The sequence below is a fragment of the Myiozetetes cayanensis genome, unplaced genomic scaffold, assembly GCF_022539395.1.
Source record: "Myiozetetes cayanensis isolate MyiCay16 unplaced genomic scaffold, myiCay2020 scf6-25, whole genome shotgun sequence".
Lineage (NCBI taxonomy): Eukaryota > Metazoa > Chordata > Aves > Passeriformes > Tyrannidae > Myiozetetes > Myiozetetes cayanensis.
The window spans coordinates 28,545,390-28,564,747 of record NW_026087853.1 but is presented as its reverse complement, the minus strand read 5'-3'; the positions used below and the strand labels follow the sequence as shown (position 1 = coordinate 28,564,747).

Here is a 19,358-nt window from a genome sequence, read left to right as displayed (position 1 = left end):
TTGCTATCATTACAAAAAAAAAATACAAACCACAATAACTAAGAGTAGTAAAAATGTAATAACTGAAAATTTTCTAGTGTTCCTTCACTTTTAGAAGTTGTCATTTTTTTTTCTCATTTAACTTCATATGGTGCGACTTTTTGACCACTTAGTGTCAAATCCAACTACCATACTTTTCTGGTGGGAGATATCAGCTCTCAAAGCAGTTGTTCCTGGATGTTTTTTATTGCACTACTGATTTCTGCCAATTCTTTGACTTATCCCTGAGAAGTGACCGTTAACTGCCATGAGCTGGCCAAACTCAAAAAGTCAGAAAGCTGAAACAGGAATACAGAGGAGCAAATTAGAGTAGCTATCAGATGTTAATAGGACTTGCATTTTTACAAAGAAAAATAAATCAAAATGTAGACAGCATACACAGTATTTTGTGGTGGATCTAAAGGTACAACATTCAAAATGTTCTGTAAATCTGAGCTTTCTTTGTATCTCCATACTTTTTAGTCTTAAATGTTTGTATGTGGGTAATTCAGGCAGAGAATGAGATTTGGCAGAAAAATATGGAAAAAACTCTGTGTCCCTTTCAGTTGCAGGAACTATAAGAAAAACTAACTTGTATTTTAATTCAGTAGATATCTACAAAGGTAACTTATGGCTCAAAGAGGTAATATTTGTGTAGTATTTCTATTACCATAGACCTGTGTGTTTACTTCATGGTTAGTGAAATTTCTAAGACAGGGAAACAGCGTTTGCAGTTGACGTGTAGTGAAGTGGTACTGGGCTTTATTCTTCCACAAAGATGGAAATCAGTTGCCCAGAGGGGATAAGAGAAAGTTCTGACTAGGTGTGTTTTCTTTAGAATAGAACTTATTTTAGATACTGTGGGGTTTCTCAGGGAGACAACCTATATTTAAAAAAAAAAAAAAACAAACCTTTTTTGATGTCATAGCAGTATTTCATAAGAAATATTTTTACTCTTTTGGGGTTTTTTGCAGGTTTGGATCCAGATAAGCATCTAGGAAAAACTCTAGATCAAATGGAGCCTGTTCTGTTAGAGGTGAGTATTAATTAAAGGATACTCATAAAGTTGCAATTAAAAAGTACCACAGGCAGAAATTCAGTAAAATTAACCTAATAAAAAATTACTTTCCAGAAATTATGTGCTAACCCAAAGCTTATCTTTGTACATAGACTATGAGCCTCTGATATGCACTTTGGATATGAAAAACATTATTTCTTGACATAGTTCACAAATGGTGTCAACATCTTTAAAACCAACTAAAAACCAAGGAACCTTAATATTGCAGGAACACTAACTTGTAAGTCAATATGATAAAGCTAAATAATTGCAAGCAAGTTGGAGATTTTCACAGCAAGAAATGGTAGTGGCAAAATCACTGGTGATAAAGAACATCCCCAAAAATATCCCTGTCTGGAGGTTTTCTACCATTTCCCTAATCAGACTGTGTAAAGTAGGGCCTTTCAAAAATGAAATAGGAGGTTTATTCCTGAGGATGTACTTAATTCTGTGCAAAGGGTTATGTGGCCCAAAAAGCAGGAAAATGCTTGTAGACAGAGCTAATAGACTTATTTAAAGAAAAATTTAACTAGGGAAAAGAAAAAAGACCAGATTTTGTACTTGAGTCTTCTTTGAGTTTTGATGTAGAAGCATCAAACATCAAGCTAAGTAAAGTTTAAGAATAACAATTCTGAAAGCATGTTTTTATATATTTTCTGTAACAGTGCCAGTTTACCAGAATTCCTTGTCCTTGAACCTGTTAAAAACCCACAATTATTTTCATGTTTGGCTATTAAGAGACTCTTGATGTAACTTTCATCAGTGTAGGCTGTCTAACTTTCCAAAAGTTATCTCCTAAAAATGCTTTTCATTGTTAATCTGGGTAGTTACCATTCAGCCTGGCTTCATAAGTTATTTTTCTGGAACACTTAAGGGCATGGCAGATGTGCAGAAGAGAAAGAAAAAGTAATCAGTATTTGTTAGGAACTTTAAAAATCTCTTTTGCTGCTGAAAGGTAGTGGAGTTACGTAACAATTATATCTTGAGTTTAACTCCATTTTTTTAGTTATTTGCATGACTGGAGAGAAGATAGATAATTGATGCTTGGCAAACTGAAGAGGAAGAATTAAGGTCCATAACATTCAAATAACCTTACTTGAAGTGATTTGAGGTTTGTTGCTTCAGAGCTGGAGAATCTGGCCAGAAACCTTCCCCTCTCCCTCCCCTCCACTATGTAAACTAGTTCATATAAAGAGCCCATTCTTTATCTATTTTTGTGAGTCTTGCTTCACTTAGTTCTTTAGATCATCTCAACTACAGCAAAAATTCAAGAATACCAGGGAGAAGGAAGGAAAGGTGTTTTCTCCTGCTCCAGAATAAGGGAACAAAGGAAAGTAGGGAATTAAATATCTTCCTAAACACTTGCAGTACAGGTAAAAAAGCAGTGGCAGAGGCACACAGTAGGAGTACGCAAGAATAAGTATACTTTTAACTATATATAAAATATTTTTGATTTTTTGCCAGCAGCAGACATTTTATTTCAAGGAGTGATAAAAAAGGTACACTTAAACCAGTAAATAATTGCTAAATCTAGGGATATCTGTAAGATACAAGAGTAGTTAGAAGAGAGAGTAGATTAATCCTGGAAAGTATAGATTGGATTTTTACAGGAAAAGGAAGGAAGAGAGAATGAGTTCACTACTTCAAGCATCAGTGACCTTTTGGATTAGGTAATGTAATCTAAATGAACACTGAACTAGCTTTGGATTTGGAAACTGTATTAACATTGCTGTTTGCCTCAGCTAATGAGCCACTAAGAACCAGAGACCACAAGTTTATGCTGACTCTGACAGTGAGGTGCTGTATAGTGCAAGAGAGTACATTGCTGTGGAAAAGCAGTTGTACTGAATTGTACTGACTAATTGATAAATTCCCCAAAGTGGAAGATCTTTGGAGTCACAAAGATCTTGGAAGATCTTTGGAGTCCCATGTAAATAATACATAGTTTAAGAACATTTACGTGCTCCTCCCTCAGTTTGTTGCTGCATATCACTAAAGCAAAGTTTCTGTTTCTCAGAGCTCTTTCTTTAAAATCTTATTAAATGACAGTTATGGAAATATAAAATTTTATACTCATGAAATAATGAATAACTTATTGTGGAATAGATTTAAAAGAAGCATCAACATTGCTGTAATATCTATTCCACACTGGTCAGTCACATTTGAATAAATTGATACTTGTGTGGGACAAGTTATATAAGCCAAAAGGAGTAAAGTACTGTCTGTAAGTACTGTCCCTGCATTCACAGAAAGCTTCTGTTATCAACATTCAGGTTGCATCTTCAGTGGGGTTCGGATGGGTAGCTCCTCACCTCAGTCGAATCAGCAGTCTTGACTTTCTTTAAAACTGTAGCAGCAAGTATTGCAATTTTAGTTGTGCTAATAAGAAGTATTCTTCTACATTTGATGTCACCATCCTTCGTGTTAAAAAGAAAACAATAATGTAAACCAAAACTACACAGTATTTTTTATGAATTAAATGTATTCTTTATGGTGTTTGATGGCTCAGTTGAAGCGATTCTTACTTACTTGGTTTCCCTGAAATTATTACTGTCATGACTTAATCTCAAACCCCACATTTCCAGGTTTTATCTGTTATTGATACAACAATAAATAGAACAATGGCTGCATAGCTTAAGGTGTTGGAGTAGGGCATCCTGACCCTGCTTGCAGTTGGTTGCCAGACCATTGTAGGGGAGACTGCACAACTGATTATTAGTTTGTTTAGCTGTTTCTTGTGTATATGCATGCTATGAAAGTCAAAATCAGTCCAAATAAATGGTTTTTACTGGATACTTAGTTGGCTTTAAGGCCTAATAAAACCAAATCATTAAGTATAAACTAAGAAGAAATACTTAGGTTTAGGATGTGAAAAATACTCTTTTGCAAATCAGTGAAGTCTTGATCATCAGAAGTTCTGGCAGACAGAATGTGAAAACAAGTAGTTCCCAGTTTTCAGTAAGGAGGAGAGATAAAATTTATTATTCTGACCATACCCCATTCTGACCAAACACCATAATGAATCAATGTTTAATATTGCACAACTCCAAAACTACCACAGCTTTATATACTCATGTATCTTTGTTGTATTGCTGTATTATCTAATTTCAAATTTCACGGTAAATTTGTCATTCTTGTTGGAGTTTTTTGCTAATTTGTACTTTTTTCCTGTTCTTGTGGATTGTCTTTTGGGTTCCCTGTTGACATCTAACATTATTTTACATAGTTTATTCAGTTAGGTGCAGGGTTTTTCATTACAGCATTTTTCCTAGTGTGATGTGTTAAATTTGTGAGAATTTTTGCAGTTCTGTTTAGAATTAATTAAGTAATGTTCTACATGTTCTTCAGTTTTGTTGAAAACCACAGAATATGTCAAGTTGGAAGGGACCCACAAGGATCACTGAATCCAACACTTAGCCCTGCACGGGACCATTCCCAGGAGTCACACCATGTTGCTGAGAGCATCATCCAAATGCTTCTTGAACTCTGTCAGACTTGGTGCTGTGACCACTTCCCTAGGGAGCTTGTTCGAGTACCCAACCACCCTCTGGGTGAAGAACTTTTATCTGATGTCTAATCTAAACCTCCCCTAACACAACTTCTGGCCATTCCCTTGAGTTTTATCACTGGTGTCCAGAGAGAAGAGGTTAGTGCCTGACTCTCCTCTTCCCTCACAAGGAAGTTGTAAATGCAATGAGGTCTCCCCTCAGTCTCCTCTTCTCCAGGCTGAACAGACCAAGTGACCTCAGTCCCTCCTCATACAGCTTCCCCTCAAGGCCCTTCACCATGTTCGTTGCCCTCCTTTGGACATTCTCTAATAGCTTAATATCATTCTTACATTGTAGTGCCCAAAACTGCACACCATATTCAAGGTGAGGCTGCACCATTGCAGAGCAGAGCGGGACAATTCCCTCGCTTGACCAGCTGGTGATGCTTTGCTCGATGCCCCCCAGGATATGGTTGCCCCTTGATTCTTACGCAGAGGCTCTCAACTGTGCCACTGCCAGCTGGGAGCTCCACACATTCTAACCCTTCCATTACATACAGTGCCACCCCTCCACCTCTTCTGGCCTGCCTATCCCTTCTGAAGAGCCTGTAATCATCCAACAGGGCACTCCAGTCACGAGGTCTCGTCAACCCACCAGGTTTCACTTATGTCAGTTATGTCAAATCTCTGGGACTTGGCCAAAATCTTGAGCTCTTCTTGTTTGTTCTTCATTCTGTGTGCATTGGTGTAGGAACATTTCAGGTGTGGTACATTGTAACCAACACCTCATAAAGTAGATTGAGGGATCCTCTGAGTGCTGGTTTTCTCAAGTTTTGGCACACCATCCCATTGCTCATCACGGCTGACCTAGTTCAAAGCTCTGTCAACAAGCCCCACTAGCTCCTGCTCTAGAACTCCTTTTCCCCTTATCCCAGTTAGGTGCATCCTGTCAGGTGTCAGTAGACCATGTGTTGAGTAGATCATCCCATGGTCAAAAAACCTCAAATTTTTCCAATTACACCAACCTCGGAGCCAAGGATCTTTGATACTGATTCACAACATGTATGACATGTTGAGTAATTTTGGATTTGTAGGGAGTATCTTTAACATATGTTCACAAAGTTCAACCTCTCTGGTACTACGTATCAGGAAATAGAACTTAACGTTTTTTTATGTTGTTTTTAATTGTACTAAAAATTTACCTTAAGGAACAAGCAGTGAGACCAGAATTGACTTGTATTACTGTAATGTGCCTGTTACAATTTGTCTTTTGGATATATAACAAATAAGCATGGAGTAATAGTTTTATTTTTAGAAAAAAATCTGTGGTTGAGGCATTATACGAGGCATATTAATGTTAATTGGAAAAAAAACCCCAACAAACAAATCTACAACCCACAAGTTCAAAAATATATATTATTACCTAAATTTTCAGTCTTCTTATTTGCAGTAGTTTATGTGTACAGTAGAAATTATAATAATTATTGACATAGAGGTGAGGTATTTTGTTGCTGTAGTAGCAGAAAAATGGATGTCCAGTGAGTGGGAAAAACTTTTTACAAACATTTCTCTGACTACATACAGGTTGTTGAACTTATGTGCACAATGATAATCTACCACACATACTTTTAGCAGAAGTGAATTTTACTGGATCAGGACATTGGCATTACGGAAAGTTTTTTAATTGTCGCTTTTTTTCTAAATTATAGGTCTTTGATTAATTATTGAGGAGTGGTTGATAGATAATTTCTAAATTATTAAATTGCTTTCACGTCCCATTGTTTCCTCTGTAACAGGAGTGTTAGCTTTTTACACTAAAGAATTTTCTGGCAACTTAGGAAGTCTCAAAGAGTGCTTTCACTCTCCTTAGAATTCATTAACAAAATGGTAAATGGACATTATGGTTATATTTGTCCATACCTCTAGCTCTGCTAATAGGCAATAGGAAAATGTTTGTTTGTATGCTTGCCTCAGAAGTTGATGAGAATATCTTGATGTAAAGAGCATTTTTGTAGTTACGAGAATTTACTAAGTATTTCAATTTCTGTCTGGGAAGAAAATGTTCACTTAAGAAAGGAATCACTTGAATTCATATATTTATCTTTGATTACTGAAGTTAAGTGAGAAAATCAGCTTTAATCCCTGTGTTTTCTTCCCAAGATAGGAAGAGACTGTTCTTTGGGTAATGTTTGGACTAGTCATTTATATACCTTGTTTTCTGTACTTAAGATAAATTTTATGTAGTCTACAAGATGTTTTCATTATACATTTCTTTTGGATTTTTAATTGGACTTGCATTACTTGCAATTAGTTAAGTGTAATTTGTAAAACTGCAGTTTTCTGACTCATCTGAATTAGAAGGCAGATTTAGCAATCATAAAATTTATATTAGAGTCCAAGCTGTCATATTGTTATGAATGTAGCATACAATTTGCAAAACAAAATAATTGGTCCTCAAAAAATGTTAATATTCTAAAGGACTAAAAGGCACAGTTCTGATGTCATTGATGACATTTTAAAAATATTGCTGACTTTGTTAAATGAACATTAAGAATATGTTCTATGAGCAGCTGGATATCCTCCGTTCCTGTTGACATTTGTGGGAACTGAAAATCCTTTAGCACCTTTTATAATTGGTGTCGAGAATGATGCTGAAGCCAGTGACACTGAAAATGAGGATTTCTCACAACAAAGATGGGAAACAGTATCACATCTTTTGAGGATTCAATGTTAATTTGCCAATAATTATTCTAGACACGAATGTTTACAAGCAGAGCTACCAGTTTTGAAAGTGACTTGGAAACAGTCATTCCTAGTATTCACTGTGGAAAGATTACATTTAGAAAGATCTTTCCTAGTTTCCTCTCTTTCATTTTTAAAATAGTTTTCTTAAGGTTTTTTTGCAACAAGAGTAAGAATAAAAGGTTTTGACTAACTCTTTTGTAGGTTGTCCATTCTTGTTGCATCAACATTAATTATTCTTGATGTATTTGTCCTATAGAAACCTTGTTGCCATTGTTGACAGATGGAGTTGTCTTTTATGTCAGGAGTATAATTTTTTAATGAGCACTTGATTAAAGGTTTTCTTTTGCTCCTTTTCTTTGAAAGAAAATGGGAAAGGAAAAATGAAAAATAACTCTCATAACAAGACATTGAAAAAATGTTAATATATGTTCCAAAGGAGATTTAGATTTTACACCATCAAACAACTAAATATTCACATAGAGTGTTACCAAGGTATTGTTTTATCAGAGCATTTTCATTTTTTTCCAAATTAAAGTCTAAACAGTTTTTGAGCCCTTGGTGTAAGTAACTAAAGTGATAAACATTCTTTAAAGTTTTAAAATAATAAAAAAAAAATTTGAAAGAGATCTGTAATATAACAAACTGTGCATTCAGCTTCACTAATAAAAATATGCTATCATTTGAATATATCAAATAGATATACTTGCTACACAAATATTCTGATCACCATTTAAAAAATGGAACACACAATGTATACTGTAAATAACCCAGTCTCGTGTTTGCCTAAAAAGAAACAAACTACAGATTTGGAATTATTTTCTAGCCTCCAGACAGAGTTTTTCTAACCCTCTTCGACATATTGTGGAGAACTTCCTTTCTACTTCAACTGCAAAAGCATCATGGGTGGGCTTCTGTTCCTTTAAGGAAAGACATAAAGAGGTTAAATAAATATTCCCAATACAAACATTGGTGTTTGCAATGGAGTTCAAAACTGCAGTTCAGCTTCTCATGAGCTACTTAAAGCAGAATGTTAGTACTTGTTTAATGTTAGAAAACCTGGATGGGACTTGGCTTGAAGCAACTACTGCTGTGACACTTAACGAGGTGATATAATCTGGTGCTGGGAAGATGGATTTCTCCTGCAGACAAAGAGAGGGCTTCCCCATGCTCAGGTGTGGTACAGATGCTGGATACTGGCGTATCTAAAGCTTCAGGAATATTCATAAATATATGTTGATTTGGGAAGTGTATGCAGTACAATTTATAAAGGAAACATGTTTTTCCCTCTTTATAACTTGCTTTAGCTTTTTGCATTTGACTTAGAAAATACTCGTTGGTTGTATTTGTTAGATTTTTTTGAAGGAACGAGTATTTATCAAAATGTAGAATGCAGTTGTTCAATCTGTTGTCAAAAGCTGTGTTCACTGTATGCTTCTTTGTGAAGTGCTATTTCTTGTGTTGATTTCACAGTACAAGTTTCTTGTAGAGATGAGCTAGCTATGCTAGAGGGTTAAACAAATATGAGAATCTGAACATGGCCACCGAGGAAGATGATCTAGGAATGAATTTGTTTATCTGAGTGTTACAGTGGTAGTTCTACTTAAGCTATAACACATTGGTAACTTTTAGATCGCTGTAATAAGCATAGAAAGAAATCAAGAAGCCACTGTATGATATTTGGGTTTTTTTCAGCCTTGTAATGGGTAGTCCTTTAGAAAGTACATCTGTGGTTTAACCCCAGCCAACAAACAGTGTGTAGTGTGCTGGTTTTGTCATTTTTAGCACTATATGTTTAATAGACTGCTTTAATGTAATACTCATGCGTTTTAATTTCCCTTTTGTGCTAGCTCTCTGAGAAATATGGAGTCCATGTTTGTGGAGAAGGTGGAGAATATGAAACATTCACTCTGGACTGCCCTCTGTTTAAGAAGAAAATAGTTGTGTAAGGAACAGTTTCTTCTATTTCCATATATTAAAGCAACAGGTACATATCAAAAGTTTATCCTGAGACAACTAGAGGTGGTAAGAGGTAAAACATGGCATTGGCAGTGGTAAAATACATTCTCTAAGTTCACACTCATGTTGTTTTAACACTGGCAAAGTCCTCTGAAAACCTAAATCAGTACTTGACAAGATGAGGCCTTCAAAGAGGTCCATAAACTCTTAGACATTTGCACTTTCCTTTACTTGCTGATTATGGCCTGTGGTAAAACTGATACCTACACACTGACACTTTTGTCCTTTCATGAAGTGCAAATTGCCTGTAATATTTATCTTTCATTACAGCTAAATTTGATAAACTGCCACATCAGTAGTCTGTGGGTCCCATTAACTTTGTGTGTGTGTGTGTGTGTGTGTGTGTGTGTGTGTGAGTTTAGTGGCTTAGAATGATAGTGAAAAACATTTTTCTTCAATTACTACAGGATATTTTTAAATACAAACTTTTCATGAATCCATCTCAATTACACTGAGTAATTTATTCCTATGACATAAATTGCTAAAATCTATGTAGTGAGATATGGAAAATATTTGTGTCTTGATGCCAGTTTCTTATTAACCTGTTAAATAGCTAAACCTCCTTACTTCAAGTGGGATACTTTGCTGTTTCTTTTCTTAACAAGTAAACAGACTAGTAGTCACATATTGGTGATTGATTCTCAGTTGTCTTAGGGAAGGTCAAGATTATGGAGCATATAGACATGATTAAGGCTTTCATGGTGAAGGTCTATTTGTTTCACTTTAGTGTAAGACCAGGATCTGTGTAAGCAATAGAGAACCAATAACAGTCAGCTCTGTTTCATTGCATGGCATCTGAGAGGAGATCAATAGAAAAATTGGTAAAAGTGCTGGCATCTAGTTTGGCAGATGTCGCTGAAATACTGGTTGACTGTGTCCTTCATTTGAGATCAACCAAAGGGCAGTTTAAATAGGAATGTATTATAATATATTCTAAATGTATTTCAGGCTATCAGTGGCTTAAAGACAGTTCAAGTAACTAGGAAGATAAAACAGAGATGGTCTGACTGAGTTGTTTTTATTTCCCTTGGTGATACTCCAGATAATAATAAAAATTAACAATAAATGCACAGAAAATATATAAAACCAAAATATATAAATCAACGAGTATTTAATAATAAATATATGGCACAGTGGACTGATAAACAGTTCCTCAGCTATTTCTAAATATTCATTTCCATAATGGAAACTGAATAGCTGCACTGGCATTGTGTGTCTCTGGCTTGAGTAGTCCTGCTTAGGTCTTACATTATTCATGTAATAAAAACATACCCTTTGAGGGGCCATGCATATGAAATCTATTACTTTATGAACTTGTTAAGAAAACTATTTTGTAGTTCCTTTGTCATTAAATAAGTTACAAGTTTAGTTATTTTCTGCTATTCATTCTTACTTTTCATATACACTGAATCTAAACAGACTTTGTTATCCTGTTAACTCTGCTAGTATAGTGTCCAAATGTTTAGATATCCATGGTTTGGGTGTGCATCTGCTCTGCTGTACTGGTGAACTGGAACATGCAGAATGCAAGTAGGACTACTTCTTTTACTTTGGAGTTTTTCACATTTACTAGTTATTCTTTAAATTCAACAGGCAGATACAGCTAATAACTGTGATTTTTTCATTCTGATATCAGTTTTTCTGTTAATTTAGTTTTAAGTAGTAAATGCATCACTGAAAAGTGCTAGATTTCCCCCATATTGGACTTGAATAACAAGCAGAAAATGTTTACTGAGAACGTACTCAGACACAGAGGATACCCTGGTATGAGATACTACTGGCGTCTTGGTGTCTTTTTTTTAATTATTTTTAATGATATATTGCTGTTGCTAAAGATTTCTCAAGTTATTTCTCTTAGAAGACCTCATGGTCATTTGAAAAGAATGATTTTAATCTTAAGAAACTATCTAAAAATTATCTTATGTTCCTATATTAAATATAAACAATACTTTAATCATAAAAAATCTTGATAATTACTCTGAAGAAAGAAGATGAGGCATATTTATCAAAATATTTTAGAAGTTTGCTTAAAGGGAAGTGCACCTTCTTATGTTAAAGGTATTTATGATTATTGTGCAATATTTTGTTATTTTAAATCTCAAAATACATTTTCTAGCACAGCTGTTTCTATTAATTATAGTCTTTTATTGAGGCACTGGGATCTGAGCGACTTCAACTGGTTTGAGTTTGCCCGGGTTTTATGTGGCATTACTAGAAATCTGTCTATATCATCTCATTGAACACTATGAAGGTGCCAAGGGCACTGTGGTTTCAAAAAACTTAGGTGTTCTTAGTCCTTATTTGCAATAATTTTGGGATTTTCTTGTACTGAGCCTGAGTTTCTTTTATGCTTCCTTTGCATTTCTCACCTTCTGATGTTTGTTTCCTAGAGTTACCTTTTCCTGAAGTAGTAAAATCATGCAGATGGATATAACAGATACTGCCTCTTGTGAATCAAAGTATGACAGATTGTGTCTGTAAAAATGAAAACTAAAATTAACTAATTTGAATCAGCACACAGGAAGTTTTTTGTTGTTACCAACACATTTGGCATTAAAAAGTTGTGTCTGGTAGTCTTCACTATCAGATGCAAGATGATTGAATCAGTCAGTTTCTCAGTGTGAAATATTCTGTATTGTTAATACTTCAAAAACTAATCCCTGGGACATAAAACAATGGACTTTTACAAAACCTGTTGATGAAATTAAAAGATTATTCTACATATTAGTCTCTAGGATTTAAAACATAATGTAATTTATGCTTCCATAGACTACAGCTTGATTCTCTCAAAATTGGTCTGAAAGTCGGGGAAAATAAGGGAAGACTGATGAGCAGAATTGTAAACACACTCAAGTGGCCTGCAGTTAGAGTGTCAAAAAATACATATATCATACTAATTGTTGTTTGGCCTTGTGTGTTGGATGAGTAGAACATTTGTGTTTAGATAACATAGACCTGTGATAGACTTAGGGGTACCCTATCAAGCAAAAAATCATGCTTGAGGTTGCTGCCCTGCTGTGGGAAAGATCAAAGCAGAATATTATGCCTGTGCAAATCCCTGAAGTAGAGGCAAACCCAGCGAGTTTGGTGATCCTCTGTCATGGACTGAGACACTACAGAGCCTGTGTCCCTTCTTTTGTGCCTCTGCCTGAATGCTGCTTTGGGGACCCCAGCTGGAGAGGTAATGAAAGCAAACTTATGCTTTGCATTTCAGCTGTGGTTTTGTGGTTGCTCATGCATCCTACCAGTGCCAGTTGACATAGGAAGTATAGTTTATTCCTTTTGAAAATTGAAAATTCTTGAAAATAATGAGAATATGATTTCATATATCAAACTACTTTTTATTAATTTACATGGAAACACAGATAAGAAATGCACAGATTTTCAATTAGTTACCTTGGAGCTTGTGTTATATGGAGACTAAGTATTGTCTACATATAAAATTAGATACTACATATAAAATTATATATGTAAAATATTTGTATTTCAGAGATTCATCCAAGGTGGTTGTGCATTCAGCTGATGCATTTGCACCTGTGGCCTACCTTCAATTTTTAAAATCACACCTGGAGAATAAGGCAAGTAGTTTGAAAATGTTGTCGTCCTTTGAAGATATATGCATGCTTTCTATTTTTCTGTTGCTTTGTCACAATATGAAATGAACCTACATATTCTCATGTGCTTGTAATTTCAAATAACAATGTACATAATTTCAAATAACAGTATACATATTTTGTTGAATTTCAGAACTTACCATAAGGAAAAAATGAACACAAATGCTTCCTTCTGTCCAAAGAGTATATTTGACACAAGGAAGTATAGTATTTAGGTAGTATATTTGTGTGGCATTTTTCATCTTGAAGCCTCAAGGTGCTCAGCCAACATGGTTCAGTCAAGCACATGTGTAACCTGTGTAGTACAGCTAGCTACACTGTAGAACACAACTGTATTAGGAAACTGTATGAACAGTGTTGATTTGCTGTGAAGTGGCATCTCTTCTTGATGTTCCTGATGGAAAGTGGATGATTTAAAACTCACTTGAGTTTTGAACATACTGGATTTTTTCTATATGAAAGATAGATCTAATGAATGACTTCAGATCATGTACAGGAGGTCATCTTGGTCAAAAATTTTAAAGGAATCATTAGTTCACTGGGATTAATTCTCTTAGTTCAGGATTCTATAGAAACAGCAGAACAGGAATAGGAATTCTGGTGGTTTAAATATTACAGACTTTCATATGAGCAGAACTAAGGTCAAATCAGAATAAATTTTATTAGTATTTGTCATTGCTTTTCTGTTTTTCCTTTTATTATTTTATGGGGAAAATGATTTTTTTCTTCCTGAATCCTTATAATTTTTAATATTTGGTTGAAGAGAGTGCATCATGATCTGTCTTCTACTGTTGCAGTCATCTTTTTATAGCTCTTCCTATATTTTTCTGTACTTTGATGATCAAAGTGCAGAGATTGTTATAGAGTGTTATTATATTGATATTTCACATTTCATATCTCTTAAGCAACTACATTTCCTGAATGTCTTTCAATAGATCATGCCTTCCCCTCTTCCCCCTCCCTTTTTTGTTTTTAATTTTATTTTTCCAAACAGGTAAAATACCTCTATGTTTTTCTTCTATGATGGCCTCATTTTTGCCTTGGAAAGTAAATTGTATTTCATCCTGTCAATTTCTAGTTTGGTATTTCTTTCAAAAATAAAACATTAAATATTTGTGTGGGTGACTGAAAAGTGAGTCTAACTATGTGAAGCAAAACCAAATAAGCTGAATAAAGGAAATTTTGGGAATGGGGCATGGTGGGGAAGAGTGATAATATATTAATATTTCTTTGGGGGCACTGACTTTATTGCTCATGGCAAACTTGATGCTAAAATGCACCTTACATCACTACAATGTGACAGGCTAGGGAAAATGAAAACCACAAAGCTTTACATAAATCAGGAAAAAATCATATTAAAATGCACAACATTTTATATAAGAATCAAGATTTTACTTACAACTATTCAGTAGCTCTTTTCCCCCTCTTATACAGATGTTTTAGATTTGGTTAAAGCCTCACACTTTCAGGTGTTGTTGTCATAAATCATATTTCCAATCCATTTTAGACAAAGCTGTCACACTTTACAAGAGGTAAGGTTTGCAGAGGTTTGCCCCAGACTTTGGTATATAAACTAATGTATTGTATAGTTAAAAGGAAAATAGTCTAATTTCTGCAGTAGTTGTCTCATAAGGAAAAGCATTAGAATATTTTGGCCATAGATTATTTTATGTCATGACAAAATAAGCTAAATTTCTGAGAAGTTATGAGTATGGAGAACTAGTAAGTCTTTCAGAGTATAACTGTTAGCATCATTTAACTGCATAATGATAAATGCAGTTAAATGCATGCCTTCAGGATTGGTATGGCTGTAGTATTGAACTTTTTCTCACTATTTGGTGCTAACCAACCCTACAGAAAATTTTAACTATCAGTAATTCAGCACGTGAAATCCAATCCTACAATAACAAAGTACTGCAGGGGGAAACTGCTTTAGAAGGAGAACTAATTTTAGTTTCAGGCTTTCAAGGGATTGCTGAAAATTGAGCAAAAAAAAACTTGTGTAAGCACTTTGAAGAAAACATTAATAGACTCCACAGTGAAGTATAATTCTGATAAGTATTATGACATCAGTTCTGTTATCGTTTGAGCTGTGAGATATTCATATTTTAACTGTACTGTATATTAATTTTTATCGTTGTTATGTGCCACAGGTGTTAATTTTACATTCTTCGAATTTACTTTTAAAATCATTATGCAATTATAGGTAGTGTAATCTTAGTCTCTGCTGTCTTTCCTCCTCTATAATGCATTTTCTTTAGCTAAATCTCTTCACGTTTAACTACAAAGCCTGCCTAGAAATTTGTTTTAAATTGTTTCTGGCAGCAAAATGAGCCCTTGTGCCTAGGGGAACATAACATTTTACTCACTGCTCTGGTTTAATACGTTACTGTGCAACTTCAAGATGTGTTTTTGCATAATAATTGAAACTTTTTTTTAACACACCCTCTTTTCTTTCTTAAACAGTGATACAGAAAAGGCTAAAGAGATAAATAAAGATTTTATTACTAAAATGTTATTAAAAATTTGGTAAATATTTTTATAGGCATTTTATATATTAAGAGTAAATAATAATGGTAATAAAACACTAATGTGCAAAATTTGGGAATGCCTCGTTTACTTCAGGGTAAAAACCAAGGTCACCAGTCTAATAGAAATACCTAGTTTTATCAATATTTTACTTTGCCAGTAAGACAGTCACTTCACACATTTACCACATAGAATGTTTTTTGTTCAAGGGAGAAAATTTCTGAAGCATATTCCAGAATCTTTAAATCAAGTGTATTGGCTTTTCTACTCAATAAAAAATTAATTTTGAATATTTTCAATTAGGAAAAATACAACTATGAAACAATTTTTTTTTGCTTTGGCAGCACAGTGAACTTCCATAAATTTTTATTTTGTGCATATGTACTGTTACTCTATTGTGTTGCCTTTTAAATGAACATAAACAGAAATCAGAGCTGTTGGAGCCTCTGCTGATGGGAACATACTTCTGATGACAGCAGTGAACATATTAGCTATTGTTCATGCTTTCAGATTTGCTCTTTCATCCATTTAATAGTGAATACTTTGTTCCCATGTTCCAGTGAGTAGGAGCACTCATATATATCCAACAGTACAAGCTGTGAAACTGCAACCCTTCAAGTTATGGATAGTCCAGAATTAGAGGGAGTCATGTAGTTTTCTTTCTACATTTGGCAGAAGAAAAGACCCTGTTTGCCTCTAAGAGGTACAGGAATCATGCCTGCTGTTGCTTTTTCTTGTATAATACTATTGCATTATATTACCTCTCATCAATTGATGTTGTGTTTTCCTCTTTGTAAAAGATCTTGACTTGTGTGGGTGGAACACTTTTCAGAAGTGCAAGCAGTTTGCTCCTGTTAAACATCAGGAAATCTATTTCACAGGTCAATTTGGAGATAATTTTTAAAACACTTGTAAAGTTTTTTAACTTGTAAATTTAGAGAAGGTTTTCAGGAGATAGTTGCATGTTGTGTGTGTACTAAAGGTTCACAATCCTGCAGGTTATATTTGATTTAACATTGTTGCCTATTTCTGTCCAGTCCCTTCTGACCTGAATTATTTTAGCTAATCTACATGCAGGACTTTAGCTGTAGAATCAGACATTGTCAGTGATGTCAGGGAAAATAGGAAAGAATTTCAAGTTGCAAAACATGTTTTGCTGGTGGCATTGTGGGTAGCATTTTTTGAGTAGTTTGTCATCATTGAATGATACTTCTCCTACCTAACCTTTAGTTTCCCTTGTGCATCACAAGAATATAGATAACCCTTGTAGTTTTGTTTTCAAAACTTGGTTACAAATACTGCAAAAATTTTTTTGTATGCTGATTTATTTCAAACACTAATATAGTAAATAAAAGATTTTCTTTTCTACTGCATTTGATTGCAGGTTTAGTTCAGTTCCTGAGAAAAGATAATTTTTACTTTCCTTTTCATAATGAAGATACTTTATTTGAAAGTCTTTTGGAGTAAAAGACTTTTGTCTACATATTGTACTCGAAATACTGCAAGATGTATGTGGTCTCATATTTATTTCAAGGAGTTCTGTTATCAAGGTACATCAAAAGGAATAAAAAGATTATCATAATCTTATGCCTTCTGAGATCTCTACTCCACTGTATTCTCATTGCTGCTCAGTGGGAGAGTTATCAGTTTTAGAACTGTGTTGTGATAGGTTTTTATACCAGTTTCTGTAGCGGAGAATGTAAGCTTTTCAAGAAGGCAATCTGTTGTTTTCATAAAAGACCACTGCATGGAATTTCAGCTATATCAGTCAAAGTCCTAGCTCCAAGGCTTTTTCAACAGGAGAATTTGGATCTTGTAACACTCGTGCATTTGCTTAACTTCATTCTGAGCGCACTTGCATCAATGACATGAGTTATGTGACTATAGTTAAGCGTATGCATACATGCAGGCTCTGGTCCAAAATTAGGTTGGTATCACAATGTACAGTGGGTGTGGGAGAAACTGTGTAACAAATGAGAAAATATATTGCTTCTGTGAACTAACATGAAAATGTTATGTGATAAAATAGGTTCTGTAAGATTTAATTAAAATGTCATTATAGCAAGCTCGATGTTTTCTTTTTAAAGTGATGAGAATATTATTCAGGGAAAGTTAGTCTGTTTGTGACAGTCTATAAGTTTTAGTTTCTTAGATTACTTTCTCTGTTGAGAGGAATGGAAGACCAACATTTGTATGAGATTTGAATATAGCTACTAAACAGAGTCTGGCAGCTCTGCTTAGGCTGTTATTGAGCCTGCTGTTCTTTGAGTGCCAGGTTCCACACCTAATACTCTTCTGTGGCCTGCACCTGTGCTGCTGCAGGTAGTGATTGATTACCCGTGGTTTTTGAGCATTGTGGGACTCAGCCTTTAATGAGTCACTGTGATGTATCATAGGCATTGACATCAACAGTTGTCTATAATTATTGTCTATAATTATTTTTGCAATTATATAATAGAGATTGTAAAATTTCTGATATTTCATAGTAGTTTCCAAAAATTTTGTAACTGACCGGCTTTTTATTATTTGTGCAAACACAGATGTATACTTTTATTTATCTCTCTGAAGCAATATTGATATAAACTTAATTATTTATAAAATATTGACCTATTAGGAAAAAGGGTCATGACTGTGGATGATATGAAAATTTCATGTGGCATCAATTTGAGATATTTTTAATATTAGCAAATTAGAAAGCTACAGGGGAGTTCTCTGTGTTATACTAAACCACTTGTGATACAGTCTGTGAGGCTCACTACATTCCCATAAATTTTTTTATGAAAGACATTTTCAAGAAATCATGTTTAGAAACACAGAAGAATGAACAATTTTAAGAGATAACATAAAAATGGAATAGGTGCTCTTTTCATTTTCACTTGCAGAGCATATGAATTTGGTACTGCAGGTTAGGGAATGAAGAGAAGTTACAGGTCTTTAATAGCAGCTACAGAAGATATCTGTAGCTCTAGATCTCTTAAAAGGTGATTATGTAAAGCTTTGTAAAAGTGAGTAACAAACTAGTAAGCTGGAACTTTTCCCTTTCCAGTTAACAATATTTTTTTTCCTAGTGATGGATTTTTGTTGCATATTGACATTAAAATCCAGGTGATGTAAAAACAAAACCCAAAGCAGCATTGTAATAGCATCATTCACATCATCATGTCTGTGCATGCTTACTCAGGGAGTGGGACCAAGAAGTGCAGACTCTGTATATTTTACATTAGTACTCCCCTGAATGCCTGTGTTGCAATGCAAATTGATTTCTTCGCGGTGGATGCTATGAATTACCCAGTGAAAGCAACTAATTTAATAAAACAACAATTTGCAAGAAGGAAGGGGTAGCACTTTTAGCACCTGATGCCACTACATAGTGTGTATACTTCCTTAAAGTGACTACTCACGAGAAAAAAATTGGAAACTTTAAAAAATATTGAATTTTCTTGGTTCTTGTAGCACAATCCAGCTTTGGATCTATTTTAATAAACCTCTTTGTGATACTGCTTTGTTAGTTTGTAAGTCATACCTGAAGGCTTAGGGGCTATCAGGCAGCCCTCTAGGTATCGCCAAAATACTGATGGCAGTAGCCAAAGGTATAATTCAATGAGTGGGAAATGGTAGGGATACTTCTGGATGCTTGTATATTGTAATGTTGGAATGCATGTCATGTTTGTACTAAATTGCAGTTTTCATCTTTGTGCTATTAGGTTACATTTGCTTGACTTCTTTAACCTCTCATGTACAATTGATTCACATAAAGTAGATTATTGCCTTGACTTTCATGTCTTTCTTGGAGGAATGAATAAAATGAAGTCCAATCAAAGGACATTAACCTCTCTTAGAGAATAGCTTTAGTGCTTACAGTGCTTGTAAAACTACCCATGAGTCCTCTTAA

The 19,358-nt window shown here is 34.5% G+C and overlaps 1 protein-coding gene across 4 annotated transcripts in view; it reads left to right on the top strand.

The window, feature by feature from the left end:
- Positions 1-19,358, top strand: part of DPH6 (diphthamine biosynthesis 6) — a 212,078-nt gene that overhangs the window by 58,842 nt on the left and 133,878 nt on the right. For all 4 annotated transcript variants that reach the window (XM_050334899.1, XM_050334898.1, XM_050334900.1 and 1 more), the window contains exons 6-8: positions 993-1,054; positions 9,155-9,249; positions 12,814-12,901. In XM_050334899.1, coding sequence (XP_050190856.1) covers positions 993-1,054; positions 9,155-9,249; positions 12,814-12,901 — 245 coding nt within the window. The remainder of the gene's footprint in view (positions 1-992; positions 1,055-9,154; positions 9,250-12,813; positions 12,902-19,358) is intronic.